Source organism: Dermochelys coriacea, chromosome 8, assembly GCF_009764565.3.
Source record: "Dermochelys coriacea isolate rDerCor1 chromosome 8, rDerCor1.pri.v4, whole genome shotgun sequence".
NCBI lineage: Eukaryota > Metazoa > Chordata > Testudines > Dermochelyidae > Dermochelys > Dermochelys coriacea.
In genome coordinates, this window is record NC_050075.1 from 761,067 (window position 1) to 783,405 (window position 22,339).

General features: G+C 57.8%; 1 protein-coding gene across 3 annotated transcripts in view; it reads right to left on the bottom strand.

The window, feature by feature from the left end:
* DBN1 (drebrin 1) overlaps positions 1-22,339 on the bottom strand; it is a 33,897-nt gene that overhangs the window by 2,663 nt on the left and 8,895 nt on the right. The window contains exons 2-11 of one of the 3 annotated variants that reach the window (XM_038414424.2): positions 20,626-20,681; positions 20,247-20,359; positions 18,870-18,944; positions 17,933-18,079; positions 10,800-10,877; positions 10,014-10,165; positions 3,446-3,509; positions 3,080-3,142; positions 2,456-2,570; positions 638-775 (exon numbers count right to left, since the gene is read on the bottom strand). In XM_038414424.2, the coding sequence (XP_038270352.1) occupies positions 638-775; positions 2,456-2,570; positions 3,080-3,142; positions 3,446-3,509; positions 10,014-10,165; positions 10,800-10,877; positions 17,933-18,079; positions 18,870-18,944; positions 20,247-20,359; positions 20,626-20,681 (1,001 nt within the window). Of the gene's footprint in view, positions 1-637; positions 779-2,455; positions 2,571-3,079; positions 3,143-3,445; positions 3,510-10,013; positions 10,166-10,799; positions 10,878-17,932; positions 18,080-18,869; positions 18,945-20,246; positions 20,360-20,625; positions 20,682-22,339 lie in introns of all 3 variants that reach the window. The other 2 variants (XM_038414423.2, XM_038414425.2) reach the window with 2 other exon arrangements.

Below are 22,339 nucleotides of genomic sequence, written 5' to 3' on the forward strand. Positions count from 1 at the left end.
GGTTCACAGACACGGGCAGGGTTGCTCCCCCACGCCTCAAGGCTCCCCACAGCTGGCCTGCCCCACCCTGCCAGACAGGAATTCAGGCCCCAGGCCTACTGTCACACCCCCACCAGAGCTGAAACCCCATGGGAACTGGGCCCAGCACCTAGCACACGCCAGGCCATAGAGCCCCCTCCCCCCTTCAGCCAGGCCATGGGGGCAGGACTGCAGCAGGAGCAGGCCCTCCGATGGGTCAGGGGCGATTCTGCTCCCACTTGACCCAGTTGCCTCTTCAGGGAGACATTTATTCTACGGAAGCCAACCTCTCGGCACACCCCAGCCCCCTGGCCCCCAGCATGCTCCAGCCTCTTGGCCCCAGGTACACCCCCCTCCCCCGGCACGCCCCAGCTGTTGTCTGTGAGAAAGGAGGTTCCTGGCTCTCCCGTTTGGTCCCCGCAGCTGCTTTCTCCTCCCATCTCCCTCACCAATCCTCTAGTGCCCTGCAGCTGCCACCTTCCTCTGCAGTGATCACGTGAAGGGGGCTGCGGGGCGGGGGAGGATGGGGCCTCGGGACAGGGGCAGGATAAGGCCTCCCCAATGCGCTCTCCCCCCAGCAGGGCAGGGCCTGGGCACTCGTCCGGGCACTGCTACCTACATGGGAAGAAGGAGGAGAGGTTTGGTGTGCGGTGGCAGGTGACATAGGGGAAGGGGGTCCGCGGGGGGGAGGAAGAGGAGGAGGAGGAGGAAGGCGGCCCACTGTCAGGTGTCTTTATGAAAGGACAGTGCAGACGACCTGCTGAGAGAAAGACAGACAGACGCACGGAGACAGAGAAAGCAAAGAGAACAGTCAGTCTCCCAGGTCTAGTGCCCAGCCCGCCCTCCAGTGCCACCGGGAACGGGGAGGAGCAGTGTGGGCGGGGCTGCAACCCGGGGGGGGACACACAGATCAAGGGCATTGAGGGGACAGGGGGAGCGGGGACAGGGGGGCGAGGGAGGGACGCCTGCACTTCTCTCTTAACCGCATCAGCCCTGGCACCCTGTGGTCATAGCACAACCCTGCGTGGCAGGAACAGGACAGGACAGGACGCTGCGCCCAGCCACCAGCACATGGGGCACCGGCCCCATGTCCCTGGAAGCTCCAGGCAGAAGGGGGCAGCGACTGGCCCAGCCTGGCAGCTCCAGACAGACACATCCCATTGTCCTGCGCTGAGGAAACTCCCAGGAGCGGACCCTGGAGCCCATCAGCAGGTCAGAATGGCCCCCCAAGAGGCACGTCCCAAGCCCATCCCATCCCTGGGCCGCCTGGACTCCCCACACCCTTCCCCATCTGCTCAGACCTCACCCAGGGCAGCGCTGCCCACCCCCAACTCCCCACCTAGCGTGGGTGGCCAACATTGTCATGTCTGAAAACTGGACCCCCAGCCGCCTCTTCCCCAGGCCTCGCCCCTTCCCCAGGCCCCGCCCCTTCCTCCAGACCCTGCCCCGCCTTTTCTCTGCCTCTCCCCTTGAGGCCCCACCCCCCCGCTCCTCTCCGCCCCTCACTTTGTACTCTCCCCCCCTCCAACTCCAGCGCGAGCAGCCCCAAAGGACTTGCAAAGCCCAGCCCGGGAGTGCAGGTCACGAGAGTGCTGCGGCCGGACTGGAGCAGCCAGGCAGACCCGCTGGGGAGCAAGGCATGGCCCTCCTGCCTGGCAGCCCCCCACTTCCCTCCCCACCCCGGGGCTGTCTGAAAGCGTGGCCAGGAGAAGCAGTGGCTAGCATGGCAGCCTGCGTCCCTTCCCTCCCAGGGAACGTTCCATGCCCCTGGGAGCCCCTCACCCCACTCGCGGTGGGCCCCCCACTCTGTCCTCCGCCGCAGCCCTGCAAACCGTGCTCCTCAAAGGGGCTGCACGGCCCGAGCCGGTGCATGTGTGCTGCCACGGGAGCCGGTGCACCAGGGCTGGGCGACAGGCTGCCACTTCCCCCCACCCACAGTAACCAGACTTTTAGCGTCCAGTCAGGACTCTGCCCAGTTCCCTTTACAGTCGAAAACCGGACACCTGGGAACTTTACTCCTAGCCCAGCACCCACATGGCAACAACGCCCTTGAGGGGAGCGGGAGGCTGGCTGGAAGGGACTGGCCCAACACACACAACCAGGCCCCACCCCCCAATTCACTCCCCTGCCCCCCCCAATGCCTGCAGCCAGGTCCTACCCCCCCCAACGTACGCGCCTGCCCCCCCAACGCCTGCAGCCAGGCCCTACCCCCCCCACGTACACGCTTGCCTCCCCAACGCCCGCAGCCAGGCCCTACCCCCCCAAATGTACGCGCCTGCCCCCCAACGCCTGCAGCCAGGCCCTACCCCCCTCAACGTATGTCCCTGACCCCCCAATGCCCGCAGCCAGGCACTTCCCCAACACCTGCCTGTTGCCCTTCCCTACCCACAACTCGGCCCCACCACGAATGCCCGCGCCTGCCCCCCCAGCCCCTCACCTGTCCTCTGGCTGAAGGGGGATGTGGCATCGGAGCTGCCCGAGGCCACTCGCTCCTGCTGCTTGAAGAACTCGCGGGGGTTGTCGGGGCGCCGCGCGATGATGGCGGCAGCTTCCTGCAAAGGCAGAGACAGAGCCGTGAGCGTCCTACCACAGCGCCCCCAGCCCCTCACCACGCCCCTGTCCTGCTGTGAGCCCCCCACACCCTGCCCCACCCCACCCCTGTCCTGCCTGGACCCCTCCTCCCCCAGGCACCACCTGAGCCTGCCCCCATTCCTCAACCCACCACCCCAACCCTGACTGGCCCTGCCACCCATGTCCCCCCCACTGCAGGGCGAGCCCCACCATCCATGCCCAGCCATGGCCCAAGCCCCAGCCTACCACCCACACCCCATTGCACTGTGCCCCACTCTGCTCACCCAACCATCTGTGGCCAACCCTGCAGGCCACACGCTGCCCTGCCATCTATGCCCCACCCCCCGAACCCTCCCCACCGTGGCCTGCTTCAATCCCACCCCAGCCCCCCACCCTCCTATGGCCTGGCCTCCCAACACATCCCTAAACCCACAGCTGCCCTGCCATGGCCTGGCTCTGCCCAGCCACACAGCCACCCAGCCCCACTCACCTCCACTTCCGACTCCGACTTCTTCAGCTCCTGCCCGTTCTCCTCCCCGTACTGCTGCTCACCCTGGGGAGACAGGCAGCGTCAGCCCCCGACTTCAGCCCCCAGTCCCAGCAGAGCCACCCCACAGGGACCCCTCCGAGAGGTACCGGGGGATCTGGGACCCCCCTGCTGTGGCAGCAGAGAGGCAGGGGGCTCCGGAGGGCAGGGCCCCTTCCAGGGCTTCATCTGCAATGAAAGAGGGGCTGGGACAACAACCCGCCAGGCCCGCGGGGGCCGGGGCTCAGCCCTGGCACAAATGAAGCAAAGCCCCTGCCTCAGGCTGGGGCTGGGGCTGGGGCTGGGGCTGGGGCCCGGGACGACACTTACGAAGATGGACTGTTCCTGCAAGCGCTGCCTGGCCTCCTCCACCTCCAGAGTCTGCTGCTTCCGCCTGCCATGACAGCCAGCGAGGGGGCCTGAACGACTGCTGGGGGCAGCCCCCAGACCCACCCCCAACAATGCACCAGCCAGCACGCCGTGCCCAGCCCCACACAGCCCCCAGCCCCCTCCGCACCTGCCCCACGCAGCCCCCAGACCCACCCCCAACAATGCACCAGCCAGCACACTGTGCCCTGCCCCACGCAGCCCCCAACCCCCTCCGCACCTGTCCCACGCAGCCCCCAGACCCACCCCCAACAATGCACCAGCCAGCACGCCGTGCCCTGCCCCACGCAGCCCCCAAACCCCTCCCCAGCTGCCCCACGCAGCCCCCAGACCTACCCCCAACAATGCACCAGCCAGCATGCCATGCCCTGCCCCACGCAGCCCCCAGCCCTCTCCGCACCTGTCCCACGCAGCCCCCAGACCCACCCCCAACAATGCACCAGCCAGCACGCCGTGCCCTGCCCCACGAAGCCCCCAAACACCTCCCCACCTGCCCCACGCAGCCCCCAGACCCACCCCTAACAATGCACCAGCCAACACACCGTGCCCTGCCCCGCGCAGCCCCCAACCCCCTCCTCACCCTGCCCCACGCAGCCCCCAGCCCCACCTCTCCACACCGCGCTCCCCATGCGCCATCCATGCCGTGGCCTGCCCCCCCAGCCACGCCCTGCCCCGCCACCCCCACACTCCACCCATGCCACACCCTGCCCCCCCATGCTCCATCCATGCTGTGCCCTGACCCACGCAGCCCCCAGCCCCACCTCTCCACACCACATCCCCATGCGCCATCCACACCGTGCACTGCCCCCCCACCCCAGCCACGCCCTGCCCCGCCACCCCCATGCTCCATCTACACCACACCCTGCCCCCCCACGCTCCATCCACACCACACCCTGCCCCCCCACGCTCCATCCATGCTGCACCCTGCCCCACGCAGCCACACCTCTCCACACCACGCCCCCCATGCGCCATCCACACCGTGCCCTGCCCCCCCCACCCCAGCCACACCCTGCCCCGCCACCCCCACGCTCCATCCATGCCATACCCTGCCCCCCACGCTGCACCCTTCCCCGAAATGCTCCATCCATGCTGCGCCCTGCGCCACGCAGCCCCCAGCCCCAACTCTACACACCACGCTCCCCATGCGTCATCCATGCCACACCCTGCCCCCCCACACTCCATCCACCCCCCATGCACGCAGGGCAGAGTGGGGTGCCCACAAACACCCTCGTGGCATTTCGCCCCATATTCTTCATAGTCATATGATGACGACATGAGTATGGCACAATTCTGGTGTATTTTGTGCCGGAGAAGGCATGTGAGGTGTCATTGGAAAGGATATGAGTCGGGCACTACCAAATTCATGCTCCATTTTGGTGCATTTCACAGACACAGGATTTAAACATAGTAGATATGATTTCAGCTATTTAAATCTGAAATTTCACTGTGTTGTAACAGTAGGGGTCCTGACCGAAAAAGGAGTTGTGGGAGGTTGTCACAAGGTTATTAGGGGAGCAGGGGAAGAGGGTGGCCACACTGCTATGCTTACATCTGTGCTGCTGGCGGCAGCGCTGCCTTCAGAGCTGGGCAGCTGGAGAGGGGCGGCTGCTGGCAGGGAGCCCAGCTCTGAAGACAGAGCCCCGCCAGCTGCAGCACAGAAGTAAGGGTGGCATGGTTTGGTGTTGCCACCCTTACTTCTCTGCTGATGATGGCAGGGCATCGCCTTCAGAGCTGGGCACCCGGCTAACAGCCACCCCTCTCCAGCCACCCAGCTCTGAAGGCAGCGCAGAAGAAAGAATCATAGAATATCAGGGTTGGAAGGGACCTCAGGAGGTCATCTAATCCAACCCCCTGCTCAAAGCAGGTCCAATCCCCAATTAAATCATCCCAGCCAGGGCTTTGTCAAGCCTTAAAAACCTCTAAGGAAGGAGATTCCACCACCTCCCTAGGTAACACATTCCAGTGTTTCACCACCCTCCTAGTGAAAAAGTTTTTCCTAATATCCAACCTAAACCTCCCCTACTGCAACTTGAGACCATTACTCCTCGTTCTGTCATCTGCTGCAACTGAGAACAGTCTAGATCCATCCTCTTTGGAACCCCCTTTCAGATAGTTGAAAGCAGCTATCAAATCTCCCCTCATTCTTCTCTTCCACAGACTAAACAATCCCAGTTCCCTCAGCCTCTCCTCATAAGTCATGTGTTCCAGTCCCCTAATCATTTTTGTTGCCCTCCGCTGGACGCTTTCCAATTTTTCCACATCCTTCTTGTAGTGTGGGGCCCAAAACTGGACACAGTACTCCAGATTAGGCCTCACCAATGTCGAATAGAGGGGAACGATCACGTCCCTCGATCTGCTGGCAATGCCCCTACTTATACATCCCAAAATGCCATTGGCCTTCTTGGCAACAAGGGCACACTGTTGACTCTCATCCAGCTTCTCATCCACTGTAACGCCTAGGTCCTTTTCTGCAGAACTGCTGCTTAGCCATTCGGTCCCTAGTCTGTGGCGGTGCATGGGATTCTTCCGTCCTAAGTGCAGGACTCTGCACTCGTCCTTGTTGAACCTCATCAGATTTCTTTTGGCCCAATCCTCTAATTTATCTAGGTCCCTCTGTATCCTATCCCTACCCTTCAGCATATCTACCTCTCCTCCCAGTTTAGCGTCATCTGCAAACTTGCTGAGGGTGCAATCAACATCATCCTCCAGATCATTAATGAAGATATTGAACAAAACCGGCCCCAGGACCAACCCTTGGGGCACTCCACTTGATACCGGCTGCCAACTAGACATGGAGCCATTGATCACTACCCGTTGAGCCAGACAATCTAGCCAGCTTTCTATCCACCATATAGTCCATTCATCCACCCCATACTTCTTTAAACTTGCTGGCAAGAATACTGTGGGAGACCGTGTCAAAAGCTTTGCTAAAGTCAAGGAATAATGTGTCCACTGCTTTCCCCTCATCCACAGAGCAAGTTATCTCATCATAGAAGGCAATTAGGTTAGTCAGGCATGACTTGCCCTTGGTGACTCCCTGCTGACTGTTCCTGATCACTTTCCTCTAAGTGCTTCAGAATTGATTCCTTGAGGACCTGCTCCATGATTTTTCCAAGGACTGAGGTGAGGCTGACTGGCCTGTAGTTCCCCGGATCCTCCTCCTTCCCTTGTTTAAAGATGGGCACTACATTAGCCTTTTCCAGTCGTCCGGGACCTCCCCTGATCGCCATGAGTTTTCAAAGATAATGGCCAATGGCTCTGCAATCACATCCACCAGTTCCTTTAGTACTCTTGGATGCAGCGCATCCGGCCATTGGACTTGTGCTTGTCCAGCTTTTCTAAATAGTCCTGAACCACTTCTTTCTCCACAGAGGGCTGGTCACCTCCTCCCCATGCTGTGCTGCCCAGTGCAGTAGTCTGGGAGCTGACCTTGTTCGTGAAGACAGAGGCAAAAAAAGCATTGAGTACATTAGCTTTTTCCACATCCTCTGTCACTACAAGGGTGGCAATATCACGATTAGGCCTCAACTGGAATATTGTGTCCAGTTCTGGGCGCCATATTTCAGGAAGGATGTGGACAAATTGGAGAGAGAGTCCAGAGAAGAGCAACAAAAATGATTAAAGGTTGAGAAAACATGACCTATGAGGGAAGACTGAAAAAACTGGGTTTGTTTTGTTTTGAAGAGAAGACTGAGGGGACGTGATAACAGTTTTCAAGTACATAAAAGTTTGTTATAAGGAGAAAGGAAAAGAATTGTTCTCCTTAATCTCTGAGGACAGGACAAGAAGCAATGGGCTTCAATTGCAGCAAGGGTGGTTTAGGTTGGACATTAGGAAAAACTTACTGTCAGGGTGGTTAAGCACTGGAAAAAATTGTCTAGGGAGGTTGTGGAATCTCCATCATTGGAGATTTTTAAGAGCAGGTTAGACAAACAACCATCAGGGGTGATCTAGATAATACTTAGTCTTGCCATGAGTGCAGGGGACTAGACTAGATGACCTCGCGAGATCCCTTCCAGTTCTATGATTCTATAATACTAGTGTTTTCCCACTGACCGGGTGTGGGAATAAAACTGGGAGACAAAGGGTTCCCGCCATATGCAAAAGCTATTCAAGGAAGGGGAGTGACATCACTGTGGTTTGTTCTTCACTGACTTCCTGCCCAGGAAAGAGGACTGCTGGAAACACCCAAGAACAAAAAGACTGGAATAGGGGAGAAGGGCTGAGCCCAGACTAGAGGGTGTCTGGCCTATGAAAGGAATAACTGGTGTTTTAAGCTGCAAGCAAGTGCAGCTTATCTTCAAGAATCTCTGCAATCTGCCTAAAACAACATTTAGGGTGAGAATTTGCTACACATGTCCAATTTCTTTAGTATATTAAGCTTAGATAGCATTTTGGTTTATTTGCTAGGAAATCTGCTTTGATCTGTTTGCTATCCCTTATAATCACTTAAAATTAGGGCTGTCAAGTGATTAAAAAAATTAATCACGCACTTAATAGCACTGTTAAACAGTAATAGAATACCATTTAAATATTTCTGGATGTTTTCTACATTTTCAAATATATTGATTTCAATTACAACACAGAATACGAAGTGTACAGTGCTCACTTTATTTTTGATTACAAATATTTGCACTATAAAGAAAGAAATAGTATTTTTCAATTCACCTAATGTAAGTACTGTAGGGCAATCTCTATCATTAAAGTTGAACTTACAAATATAGACTTATGTACCAAAAATAACTGCACTCAAAACAATGCAAAACTTTAGGGCCTACAAGTCCACTCAGTCCTATTTCTTGTTCGCCAATTGCTCAGACAAACAAGTTTGTTTACGTTTGAAGGAGATAATGCTCCCCGCTTCTTGTTTACAATGTCACCTGAAAGCAAAAACAGGTGTTCACATGGCATTGTTGTAGCCACATTACAAGATATTTATGCACCAGATGCACTAAAGATTCATATGTCCTTTCATGCTTCAACCACCATTCCAGAGGACATGGGTCCATGCTGATGATGGGTTCTGCTTGATAACGATCCAAAGCAATGCAGACCGAGGCATGTTCACTTTCTTCATCTGAGTCAGATGCCACCAGCAGAAGGCTGATTTTCTTTTTTGGTGGTTTGGGTTCTGTAGTTTCCGCATCAGAGTGTTGCTCTTTTAAGACTTCTGAAAGCATACCCCACACCTTGTCCCTCTCAGATTTTGGACAGCACTTCAGATTCATAAGCCTTGGGCCAAGTGCTATTTTTAGAAATCTCACATTGGTACCTTCTTTGTTTTGTCAAGTCTGCAGTGAAAGTGTTCTTAAAATGAAGAACATGTGCTGGGTCATCATCTGAGACTGCTCTAACATGAACTACATGGCAGAATGCAGGTAAAACAGAGTCAGAGACATACATTTCTCCCCCAAGGAGTTCAGTCACAAATTTAATTAACATATTTTTTTAATGAGCATCAGCATGTCCTCTGGAATGGTGGCCAAAGCATGAAGGGGCATACGAATGTTTAGCATATCTGGCATGAAAATACCTTGCAACGCCGGCTACAAAGTGCCATGTGGACGCCTGTTTTCACTTTCAGGTGACACTGTAAATAAGAAGCAGGCAGTACAATGTCCCATAAATGTAAACAAACTTGTTTGTCTTTGCGATTGGCTGAACAAGAAATAGGACTGAGTGGACTTGTAGGCTCTGAAGTTTTGCATTGTTTTGCTTGAGTGCAGTTATTTTTTGTACATAGTTCTACTTTGTAAGTTGCACTTTCATGATAAAGAGATTGCACTACAGGACTTATAAGTGAATTGATAAATGCTGTTTCTTTTATTTATCATTTTTACAGTGCAAATATTTGTAATAAAAATAATATAAAGTAAGCACTGTACACTTTGTATTGTGGGTTGCAATTGAAATCAATATATTTGAAAATGTAGAAAAACATCCAAAAATATTTAATAAATTTCAGTTTGTATTCTATTGTTTAAGAATGCGATTAAAACTGCGATTAATCGTGATTAATTTTTTTGAGTTAATTGCATGAGTTAACTGCGATTAATTGACAGCTCTACTTAAAACCCATTTTTTGTAGTTAATAAACTTGTGTTGTTTTGTCTAAGACCAGCATGTGTGTGGAAATCATAACTTGGGGCACAAAGCTGTGTATATTCCTCTCCACATTGAGGGAGGGGGCAAATTTCATGAGCTTATGCTGTACAGATCTCTGTGCAGTGCAAGATGGTATAATTTTGGGTTTGCCCTCTAGAGGGGGTTGTGCACTTTGAGTGCTGGGCCCAACAATGCATCAGCAAGCATGCAGTGCCCTGCCCCACGCAGGCCCTAGACCCATCTCTCCATGCCATGCTCCCCATGCTCCACCCATGCATGCAGGGCAGGATGCTCACAAACACCCTGACCCCCAAAGAACACAGCCCCTCATTCCCTGCCCACGCATGGCGGGGGGGCAGAATCTTCCCACACCTCCCCTGAGAACCAAGTTGAGTCCAGCCCTTACCTGTGCTCCTCAATCTGCTCCTCACGCTCCCGATAGCGCTTCTCCCGCTCCTCCTGCTCCATGCGCTCCTGCTCCATGCGCTCCTGCTCAAAGCGCAGCCGCTCCTCCAGCACCTTCTGTCGCTCCTCCTCCTTCCGTAGCTCCTCCTCCTTCTGCGGGGGCAGCCTGTCAGCCCACCAGGGCCCTATCCCACAGGGGCCCCTGCCTGCCCCGGGCCCCACAGGACACCCCCCCACACACATACACCATGGAGAGGCATCCCAGGCCTCCAGCAGCACCAGAGGTGCTGTGCTCAAGGACAATCTCCTGCTCAGCAGCCAGGGCTGGGCAGAGTCACAGAGAGATTTTTTAGTGGACTTGAGGCAAAACCTGACAGCGAAACCCTAATCCCTCCCCATTCCAAACCAACTGACACTGCAAGTCCGGCCCATTCACCCTGAGGCAGCAGCTCCTGTTCCCCAGGCTGGACCCAGCTCCCTGCTCCGGGCACTGCACCCTGGTGCGTCCCTGGTTCCCCCACTCTGGGCACTGCGCCCTGGTGTGTGGGTCGCAGCATCGCTCAGGTTTTGCCTGGCTACCCCAGACACCACTTGTTTTGGGGGAGCTCTCAAGAGCGGGCCCGGGACACACCCCAGCCACAGATGGTGAGGGGTGCAGAGGATAGGAGGCAGCGTCTGGGCTGTGGGCAGCTCAGGCTTTGCAGAGATCTGCCGGCTGGGCCAGGCCTGGGCACCTAGGGTGGGGATGCCCCAGGACTGCTGCCTCTGCCCCATCAGCTGGCCCTACCTTGGCCTGTTCCCAGAACTGCTCCCGGTTGAGCCGTTTCATCTCTACAGCTGCATCAGTCTTCTGATAGGTTGTGCCCTGGAACAGAAAGGGGTCAGCAGGGGTGCAGCAGTGCCCCAGCATCAGTGGGTGGGGCCAATGTCCCGGGATCGGGGGAGGGGGCACACAGGGGTGCCCCAGCATCTGGGGTGGGGAGAAAAGGGGAAGAGGGCCTGGCAGTTCCCTGGGATCAGTGGTGGGGACAGCACCTGCAGCAAGTGGGATTTTCCCACAGGGGTCAATGCCACTGCAGAGGTCACGTCCCCCCCAGGTATCGATAGGGGGTTGAGGGCTCCTTTGCTGCGACTCCCACAAGGCGCCCAGTGTTGGAACAGCCCCACCATGCTGGAGCCAGGCAGCATGGGGCCAGAGGACTCTACAGGTGCCAGATAAGCACCAGACTCCCCAATCCCACAGTTGAGAGACCCAGATCCTGAGCAGTGAGTCTGGGCCAGGCAGCTGAGGATGGCTGGTGGGGCAGGATCTCTAACCTGCTGGGGAGAGGGATGCAGGTGGGGGACTGGGCTGGGGCTCCCGCTCCAGCCTGGTGTGACGCAGCAGGGGGGGGGTGGGGGTGTTGACCTAGGAATGTTGCCAGGGAGTTTCATTGGGGATGGGATACCTAAGAGCCTGTAACCTGAGCCAGGAGGGGGAGAGGGGAGGTAACACAGGACAAAGGCTGGAGGAAGAGCTGGGGGAAGCTTGGTGAGACGCTAAAGGGGTTTTTGAGTGGGGAGTTGGCAGTGGAAAAGGGGAGACCCCCAGAGAAGAGGGTCTAAGCTCTCCACCCCCCAGAAGGACCTGACTATGGGGTCCTGTTTATGCCTACAAACTCTGGGTTGGATTGTGTTTCTGTTATCTCTAATAAACCTTCTGTTCTACTGGCTAGCTGAGAGATCACGGTGAATGTGAATCGCAGAGGAAGAGGGGGTACAGGACCCTGACTCCGCCACGCTTTGTAACAACTGGTGGTAGCGGTGGGATCTACTGCACCTCGTGGACGGCGCTTCCTGCAGTACATGACCAGGGAGCAATAAAACGAAAGAGGATTGATGGGGACCAAGCGTGCTGAAGATTCAGAGAGGAGCAGTTTCGGGGGGCGGAGGAGGTACGCTTAACCCCTGGGACTGTGTGACCAGCAAAAAGGACTGTTGCAATAATGGGGTCCCCCTGGGGACTGCAGCAAGCAGTCTCGGGGACAGAGAAGTCTGCGGCTTGATCCTGGGAGAGAAGCGGTGACCTGGAGAAGGGCTGGCACATTAGGGGTTCCTCCTGGAAGCCATGGGGAGCCGAAAACACCCAGGCCTGTGAGTGGCCAGCAGGAAGATGTACGCTAAACACCGTAAGAGTGACCTGGTGGAGCTAAGCAGGCAGAGGGGGCTGTGCACTGGGAGGCTCACCAAAGAACAGCTGATTGCCCAGCTGGAAGAAAAGGATCGCTCGGATGCACTGATCCCTGTCTCTGAGGGAAGCAGCCCAGCAAAGGCAGTGGGGGCCCCAGTGCCTGACCCAGCTGGGAGGGGTAAGACTGCTGCTGAGGGCATCCCGAGACCCCTCCTACCTATGCCTAGGGGAGGGGCTGGGAGGAGCCCAGTGAATACCGAGGGCACCCTGACCCCAGCAAACAGCCGGGGATCCTCCCAGCAGAGCTCCCGAGCCCTGGAGCTGAGGCGGCTGAAATGGGAGACGGAGATGAGACAGAGAGTTGGAAGATCGAGAGAAGGAACGACAGGACCACGAAAGGCAGCGTCAGCATCAGCTGGAGGAGTAAGCAGAATGGAAAAAGCAGCAGCAGCATGAGCTGGAGCTGGCCAGGCTGAGGACCAGCAAGCCTCCGGCTGCAGTGAGTGAGGGGGGGAATCCAAGAGTGCACTGAGCTTTGATAAGGGTTCCCTGGCCCAGTGTAAGGAAAGGGAGGACATAGATGACTTCCTGAATGCCTTTGAGAATGCCTGCGAGCTGCACAGGGTAGGCCCTGCAGACAGGTTCCAGTTTCTCACCCCTTATTGGACCCCAAAGGCGTGGAGGTGCACAGCCGAATGAAAGGGGTGGAGGTAGGGGACTACGAACTATTCAAAAAGGCCCTGCTACGCGAGCTTGGGATGACTCCCGAGATGTACTGGAAAAGGTTCCGGAGTGAGCGTAAAACCCCTGAGGGCACATATCTACAATTGACCCACCAGATGCAGGGATATGCCAGCAAGTGGGCGGATGGGACCCAAACTAAGGAGGATCTGCTTGACCTAATCATACTGGAGGAACTGTCTGAACTGTGCCCATCTGATCTGAGGCTATGGTTGGTGGACAAAAGCCAGAGAACCCGCAACATACAGGGCAGCTGGCCGACAAGTTTGTGGTCGGTCAGGGGGTAGCAAGGAGGAATCCCAAACAAACAGGCGCACCATGATGTAGAGAGAGAGTCACCATGGGTCCTCCCAGCGGGAAAATATGGAGAACCCCCTCCCAAGGGGAACATCTGGCGTCAGGTTGGCTGACCCGCTCGAAGGGACCAATGGGACATGAGCTGCTATCACTGTGGCCGGAGAGGCAACATACGGACCCAGTGCCCCAAGCTCAGGGACAGACTGAGCAGACCGAACCCACCCAGGGTTAACTGGGTAGGGATCCAGCCGGAAGAGGGGCAAACTGCCCAGGCAAGGTGGGCTGGCAGGTTATCAACTGCTCAGGAGGGAAGAGTACACCAGGCCAGCTCCTCCAGAGGGCTGGATGCTCCGGACTCAAGGTTCTCAGTTTAGAAGGTGGGTGTGGGGCTGTCCCTGCGGAGCGAGTGCCTTGTCCCTCTGGAGGTGGATGGGAGGAAGGTCCAGGGATACTGGGATACAGTGCGGAGGTGATGCTGGCCTGGCCCGAGATGGTGGGCCCAGATCGGGTGGTGCTCAACACCTACCTGACCCTGACGGGGGTGGGTGGGACCCCATTCAAGGTGCCTGTGGTGAGGATGCATCTGAAATGGGGGGCCAAGGAGGGCCCCAAGGATGTGGGGGTGCACCACCATTTGCCCACTGAGGTGTTGAGGGGGGGACTTAGAGGACTGGACAAGCAACCCCCAGGGCGCCCTGGTTGTGACCCGTAGCCAGAGCCGGCGAGGGGCACGACGCCCTGACCTCAGGGAGGGTACCTTGCCAGAGGTGCAGGACCGTACCCCGGAGGGGAGGGAGCGCCTAGGGACCATGGCTCAGAGAGGCTGCGGCCTCAGACAAAGCTGGCAAAAGGGAGCAGGTTCCCATCCCTTCCCCGACCGCTGAGTTCCAGGCTGAGTTGCAGAAAGATTCATCCTTGTGGAAGCTATGGGACCTGGCTGACCTCAGGGTGGTGTGACAAAGTGGGACTGTTCTTAATGTTTTCTCTGAATATTGTGGGGGTGCCTCAATTTCCCCTATGCAGTTCTTAAGTATCTAGGTGGTGGGATAAGGGGGAATGATCGCTGCAGAGCCCTAGAGGGCAGGTGTGGGCAGGGGTCTGGACACAGAGAATGGCCGACACCCTGTTTCCTGGCACCTGATGGCCTGGCCCTTCCCCCCTGCAAGGTGAGAGCTAAAGGGCTGGAGAACAAAGGGATCTGGTGCCCTCCTGGCCCGGGAGAGGGACAAAGCCCAAAGGAGGGGGGGCTGGAGAGAGTTTCAGTTTGGGGCTAGCTGGGGACATGGAATGAAGTGCAGACGTGGTTGTCTGGCTCACTGCCCTGCAAAATGGACGCAACTGAGGGGTCCTGTACCTACAAGCTCTGGTTTAGACCATGTTCCTGTCGTCTAATAAACCTTCTGTTTTACTGGCTGGCTGAGAGGCACATCTGACTGCGAAGTTGGGGGGCAGGACCCTCTGGCTTCCCCAGGAGCCTGTCTGGGCAGATTCGCTGTGGGAAGCGCACAGAGGGGCAGAGGATGCTGAATGCTCCGAGGTCAGACCCAGGAAGGTGGAAATTGTGTGAGCTGTGTCCCCTGCAGACAGTCTGCTCACGGAGAGGAGACTTCCCAGAGTCCTGCCTGGCTTTGTAGGGAGCAGTTCCAGAGCATCGCCCGGGGACTCCGTGACAGGTGGTACAGACCATGGGGAGAGGTTGCCACGAGAGGTTCCTGTGGGAGAAGGGGTTCCTATACTTTTACTAGCCTGGGGTCTTTACCACTGTCCGGCAGTATTGCCGATCCTATGACCCGTCAGAAGGTGGGGAAGGCCCAGGACAAGGGGAAAGCGGCTTTGAGGCCTTTACCCATCATAGAGGAGCCTTTCCAGAAGATGGCCATGGACATAGTGGGTGCTCTCAGCAAGACAACCCTGTCGGGGAAGAAATACATTTTGGTGATGGTAGATTTCACCACCCGCGACCCCGAGGCAGTGCCCTGAGCTTCCATTGTAGCAGACAACAGATGCACTGGCAGATGCTCTGCGGACCATTTTCAGCCAAGTGGGGTTCCCCAAGGAAGTCTTGACAGACCAAGGGTCCAACTTCATGTCGGCCCTGCTCCAGTGCTTGTGGGAGAAATGTGGGGTCCGGCACAGTTGAGCCTCAGCATATCACCCCCAGTCCAATGGACTGGTGGAGAGGTTCACTGGGACGCTAAAGATGATGCTGAAAACCTTTATGAACCAGCACCCGCAGGACTGGGACAAGTACTTACTGCACCTGCTGTTCGCCGACAGGGAAGTGCCCCAGGAGTCTACTGGGTTCTCACCTCATGAATGGAAGGAGGGTAAGGGGGCCCCCCAGGACCTGATGAGAGACGAATGGGAGGGGAAGGCCGCTCACGATGGAGAGTCAGTGGTGGAGTATGTCCTGATCTTCCGAGAGAAACTTGCTGAGCTCACGGGCTTGGCCAAGGAGAATCTGGCCAGAGCCCAGAGGAAGCATAAGGTCTGGTATGACCGCACGGCGTGGGCCCGCGTCTACGCCACCAGGGATCAGGTGATGGTTCTCATCCCTGTGAGAAAAAGCCAACTACAGGCTGCCTGGGAGGGCCCATTTAAGGTTGTCAAGCAGCTAAATGAGGTAAACTATGTGGTGGAGCTCTCGAACCAGGCGCACCACCGCCGGGTGTACCATGTGAATATGGTGAAGCCATATTATGACAGGGGGAATGTGGTGCTGGCCATGTGTGGACATTGGGAGGAGCAGGGAAATGACCCTTTAGTAGATCTATTCCCTAAGACAGGAATTCTCCTGTCAGCTTCTCCCAGGAAACAATTCCCCTCTCTGATTGGCTAACCCCTGCTCAGCAAGCTGAGATCAGGGGGGTGCTGCATCCATACGGACCGCTGTTTTCCAACCAGCCTGGACGCACTAATCTGACTGTCCACCGGGTGCAGACAGGATCGCACCCGCCGATAAGATGCTCCCCCTTCCGAGTCACAGGGAAAACTGCTCAGGATCTGGAAAGAGAGATCAGGGACATGCTGGCTTTGGGGGTGATCCAGCCATCTGCCAGCCCTTGGGCCTCGCCAGTGGTGCTGGTCCCCAAAAGGGACGGGTCGATCCAGTTCTGTGTGGACTATCAGAAGCTCAGTACCATCACCGTATCTGATGCCTACCCCATGCCCAGGCCTGATGAGCTCCTAGACAAGCTAATACCTTGCCAGTATCCCTTTGTAAGGTCCATGGTGTTAAGTACCCCTGGATGCAGATGCCCGGCTGAAATTGGCCTTTATCACCCCTCTGGGGCTCTGAGAGTTCCTGACCCTGCCTTCTGGCTGCAAGGGAGAGCCGGCCACCTTCCAGCGCCTGGTGGATCAGCTACTGAGGGGGATGGAGAGTTTTGCCGTGGCAAAACATCTGTGTCTTTAGCCAGACCTGGGAGGACCATGTGTCCCAGGTTAGACAAGTGCTGGACTGACTCCAGGAGGCTGGGCTGACCGTAAAAGCTGAGAAGTGCAAGGTGGGGATGGCTGAAGTATCTTACCTGGGCCATCGGGTGGGGAGCGGCCGCCTAAAGCCGGAACCAGCCAAGGTGGAGGTGATCAGAGACTGGCCCACTCCCCAAACCAAAAAGCAGGTACAAACCTTTATTGGGATAGAGGGGTACCATCAACGATTTGTGCCCCACTTTAGCACCAACGCCACCCCCATCACTGAGCTATGCAAGAAGAGGAAGCCAGACAAGGTGGTCAGGACCAAGGCTTGCTAGGAGGCTCTCTGTGCACTGAAGGAGGCTCTGGTCAGGGGCCCGGTTCTGGCAAACCCAGACTTTGACAAGCCCTTTATGGTGTTCACCGATGCCACAGACACGAGGCTGGGGGTGGTGTTATTGAAGGAGGATGAAAAGGGGGAGAGAGACCCCATTGTGTACCTGAGAAAGAAGCTGCTACCCCGAGAGCAGAACTACGTGGTCGTTGAGAAGGAGTGGCTGGCCATGGTGTGGGATCTTAAGAAACTAGAGCCGTATCTCTTCGGGCGACACTTCACTGTGTACCCAACCACTCTCCCCTGACCTGGCTGCACCAGATGAAAGGAGCCAACGCCAAACTCCTGAGGTGGAGCCTGCTCCTGCAGGATTAGGACATGGACTTGGCCCACAAGAAGGGAAGTGCCAACATGACAGCGGATGCAGAGAGGGGGCCCTGAACTTCCCCAGGTCACTGGTCAGAGTGACCCTGCTCAGTTCAGTCTCGAAGGGGGGAGAGATGTGACGCAGCAGGGAGGGGGGAGTGTTGACCTGGGAATGTAGCAGGGGAGTTTCACTGGGGATGGGAGACCTGAGAGCCTGTAACCTGAGCCAGGAGAGGGATGGGGGAGGTAACACCTCTGCCTGGAAAACTGGACAAAGGCTGGAGGAGGAGCTGGGGGAAGTTGGTGAAACGGTGAAGGGATTTTTGAGTGGGCAGTTGGCTGGGGAAGAGGAGGGAGCCCCAAGTCTTGGGTCTAATCTCCCTGCCCCCGAGAAGGGCCTGACTAAGGGGTCCTGCTCATGCCTACAAGCTGTGGGTTGGATTGTGTTCCTATAGTCTCTAATAAACCTTCTGTTCTACCGTTGCTGAGAGTCACGGTGAATGTGAATCGCAGAGGAAGCAGAGGTACGGGGTCCTGACTCCCCCACGCTTTGTAACACCTGGCTGGGGCAGGCAGCCTGGACGCGGGGCCTTACCACGGGCTCGGTGTTTTCGTCCTCTCGCAGCCGCAGGCGGTGCAGCACGGGGCTGGAGGTGCGAGCCAGACCGTTGGAGAGGCGCTGCCCAATGGCCCCCGGGTCCACGTCCTCCACACTGCTGGCGTTGACGATAACATCCACACCCTGCACCGGGAAGCAGCATGGGAGAGCCAGGCCAGCTGGCATGGGGGGGATCTGAGCCAACAGCTGCACTGCCCCAGCCCAGCCTCTGACCCACCCCCAGCCAGCCCCTCTCCTGACCCTCCACTGCCATGATCCCTGGTTCGGCTCCCCTCGGCTGGTCCGCGTCTGCCCCTGTCTGGGGACTGGAAATTCTGCTGGCCCACACTGTGTCTCCTGCAGCACTGCGGCGAGCAGAAGCCAGCATGGGGCCGGTACAAGTTTGCCAGGCCTTGCCGTGCTAGGCCAGGGAGGCTGAGTGTTTCAGTGTCACTCCTTTCTCTCCTCTGCGTGTTTGCCGTGGTTCAGCCCCACAAGAAAGGGACCTGCCTGTAACCAGCAGCTCTGGCCCAGCCCAGCTCCCACCTCAGTTCTGCACAGAGGACAGTTCCCAGCCTTGAAGCTGTCAGACAAGGGTCTGCCCCTTTCCCGGCTCTGCAGCCAGAGAAAGGGAAAGTGGGACTCTGCAGAACTAAAGCCTGGCTTGATACATTTCAAAGGCTCAAACTTTTCTTTTTCCGTCTCTTCAGCAAAGGGTCCCTAGGGGGCAATTGGTGCAGGGTGCGCAGTTGGGGGGGGGGGGGAAGAGGCTCGACGAGGCAGCCCCAGGGCTCGGATACCAAACCCAGCCCTTGTTTAACCCTGTTCAATGTTGAACAGTGGCAGGGTCACATTAGCACCTCGGACTCTCTGGGCTGTTGCTGCACCCCAATTAATCCAGCAGTTCACCCCCACACCCAACACACACACTGACCTGGAAGAACTCTGCGATTTTGGCCACATGGCTGGCACAGGCACACTTGCGGGCATCGGCCACGTCCTCCCCAACCTGCCAGGGCACAGAGAGCAGAGTGAGATGGGGCTGCAGGGGGTGCCAGGGCAGTAGCTAGGAGTGGAAATTCAGGTAGCTGGGCAATGACAGATGGTGCTTGCTCAGTGTCTCCCCCGACGCCCTCTTCCTAGCCTGGTGCCCGCAGACACTGGGCTTCACCTGCCAAGCTGGGCGCTGAGCCCAGGAGGGATCCCTGGAAAAGCTCTGGGGCCACGTGCATTAAGGCCATGCCACGGGGCCCCACCCAGCACCCCCGGGTCCCACCCAGCCTCCAAGCCCAAGGACCCTGGAGATGGGGGGCGGGGAGAGTATTCCCGGATGTTCAGGCCACACAGGACTGTCCCCTCTGAGCTCTGGGAGGCCGGAGAGCACAGAGCCCTTGGCTCAGACAGACAGAGGGGCCCAGCCTGGACTCATGGACTCCAAGTGAGGCAGAATCCGCCCCGGCCTGCAGCAAGGAAATTCCCAATTAACTCTGGTGGTCAGTTCCCCTCCCTGTTCCCCATCGGTGCCTCTGGGCTCGTCTGGCTTGTGTCCTGTCCCATTTCCAGGCACTGGCTCTCGTTCTGGCTTGGCCAGCAGGACTGAAGGGCCCCCTCCTCTTGGGAATCTCCTCCCCACATTGGTATCCAGAGACTCGGGTCAGGGCACCTGTAGCCTCCTCTGTGTTCAGTGAATGGACCCAGCGCCGCCAGGCTGGTTTCCCAGGTCCTGGATCCCTGAACCTTCTGCCCATGTTCAATATCCTGTTTGAAGCCCTGGCTCAGCTGGTTCCCGTCACGACCCCAAGTCCTGTTCCGAGTCGCTGCTTTCTTAGCTGCTGCCCCCAGCCAGCCATGCACCCCCCCCACACCCTCGGGTGATAGATGTGCCACCCTGTTTTGCACTGTGTTCAGACATACGCTTGTCTAATGAGCCCAACTGCGAAGCAACCCAGATGGCTCTAGAATTGACCAGTCCCCAGCCTTAGTCCCTCCCAGGACTGGTGTGTCATTTGCAAACTTTACGAGAAATGACTTGATATTTTCTTCCAGCTCACTGATCACGTTGACTAGCATTAGGCCAGGAACAGGCCCAAACCGGGCAAGGATCCCCCCACCTACAGAGAGCTATCAGACAGTGTATAGGAACAGGCATCCAACCCCCACAGACCAGCCCCCCCACCTCAATGACTCAGGCGAGTTGCAACCCACACCGGACCGTGAGCCCCATCATCCTGAACGTGGTTCTCTGCAAATGGGCTCAAAGGAGGTGTCCCTCCCCGCAGGCCTGCACCAGTCCTCCGCGGGCCCTACTCACCCAGTTGACCAGAACGTATTTGGGCAGCGCTGCCTGGGGCTCTTTGACGCTGCAGAAGCCGTACATCACCTTCTGGTTCTCAAAGTGGCCAGAGAGCTCCTGCAAACCGCCTCCTGGCCGGGCAGGGAGCAAGCACAGTCAGTCAGTCTGTCTGTCTGTCCCCCCCCCCACACACACACACAGGGGATGGGGCAGGAAGGGACCAGACAGTCTGTCCACCCCGCCCCCCCAGGTGTCAAGTTATTTGTGGGGGAGGGGTGTTTAGGCGCCCACAACCCCCCAGAACTGCAGCCCCACATTGGCAGGAGGGAGGGAACCCCCAGGGCCGTTGGCAGGGGCACAGGCAGCAGAGCGAGGTGGGGGGCTGGGGTCCCCTTACCTCCTGACGCAGCCAGCTTCAGGTCATCAGACTCATCCTCGTAGGTGTACAAAGCCCTGGGGGAGGAGAGCACGTGAGGGACAGCGAGGCTCCAGCCACGTCCCCTGTGCCTGCACCGGACACGGGTCGGGCACAGCCGCAGCACTACACTAGAGCCCGCTCACAGGGGGCCTGCACCCCCTACCACACACAGCACACCTGCCAGCCCCCCCATCTGAGGGAACCCCCCCACCTCATAGCAAAGGGGAAAGACGAGGCCAGAAGCTGGCACACCCTGTCCTCCAGCAGCTGTGGAGACCTCAGCCCTGGGGAGGAGATTCCCACGGGAGAGCCAGGATGGGGGCAGGGAGCTGTGCCCCACCACACACACGGCACTCTAGGCCACGCTGCACGACTCTTCCCTCCACCCAGCCACGTGGCCTCACGCTGACCCTGTGGGCACCAGTGGAGGAGGGCTGCCAGCAGATCCTGGCTCCCAGCAAGTCTCTGCCCCTAGCACAAGCCTTTCGCCTGCCCCTGAGCAGAGCAAGTCTCAGCAGCCTGCCCCAGCTACCTGGGCACCTGTCCCAGTGCCACCAGGGGACAGGAGGCACCAGAAGCCTGGGGAGAAGCCTCCCCATGGCCGCTCCCAGCAAGACGGGGGGCGGAATCCAAGTGCCAGACATGTGGGGGTCTGGGACCCCATTGCTCTGTGAGCAGGGAGTGGCGGGTGAGCCACCCCCTGCCCTGGGCTCCAGGCCCTGGCTGAGCAGTGGCACTGTGGGGCTGAAGCAGGGAAGGGGATGGCCAACAGGGCTGGGGATGGGTGGGAGGCTGGGTCCCAGCCCCCAGGCCAACGCACCTAGCAGGTCCTTTTCACCCCCTTATCCCCAGGCAGCGTGGTGGCTGGTCACCCATGAGCTGGGGGCATGGGGGCAGCAAGCGATTGGAGGAGGAAGGGACCAGGATTCACCTGGCTGGGGCCAGTCAGGGACTATTTACCCACAGGGACGCTGGGACTAGGGCAGCAGCGCCTCCCGCAGGACAAAGCGAGAGTTGCTCACGTTCCCAGGCTGCGTGAGCCCCTGGCAGGGAGCGGAAGGCAATTAAAGCAGTAGCAGCAAATCAATGAGCCTTCAGGGTGTGATGGGGGCTCCATGGAGACGGTTTCTTGGATACCGGCCCCTCTCCAGACTGTGCTTGGGAAGGCCCCCTCCCCCCACCCACTGCCCCACATGAAGCCCTGTTGTCTGTATCCCCTGCACCCCATGGCGGCCCCTCCTCAAAGGCGGGGGTGGGCAGCTGGCAGAGACGGTCCAGGACTGGTGGGCGAAGACAGGGAAATTTCAGCTTATCTAGGCAACCAGCATCCTCTGTCTCCATGGCAACCACCCAGCTCTCCAGCTGGGATGGCGCTCACAAGATGAGGAGATGATTAGAAGGGGAAGTGGGGGAGGCAGGGGGCACACTGGTGTCTGGCAGGCGCCCAAGCGGGGGCACTAGCTGCTGTACTTTGCCCCACGGACCCCTCTCCTCAAACACATCTTGCTCCCCACTGCAGACTGGCCCCCTGGCCCCCAAGCACAGCACGCCGCCCCAGCCCCCGGGCTGTACACCTTTCCCCATCCCCACCAGGCCGCTCGCTCACTCGCTGAGGGACACTCTGTGAAGCCAGGGCCATTTGCTGAATCACCACATTCCCCATCTGCTGAGCTGGGATCCCCTCACCCAGCTC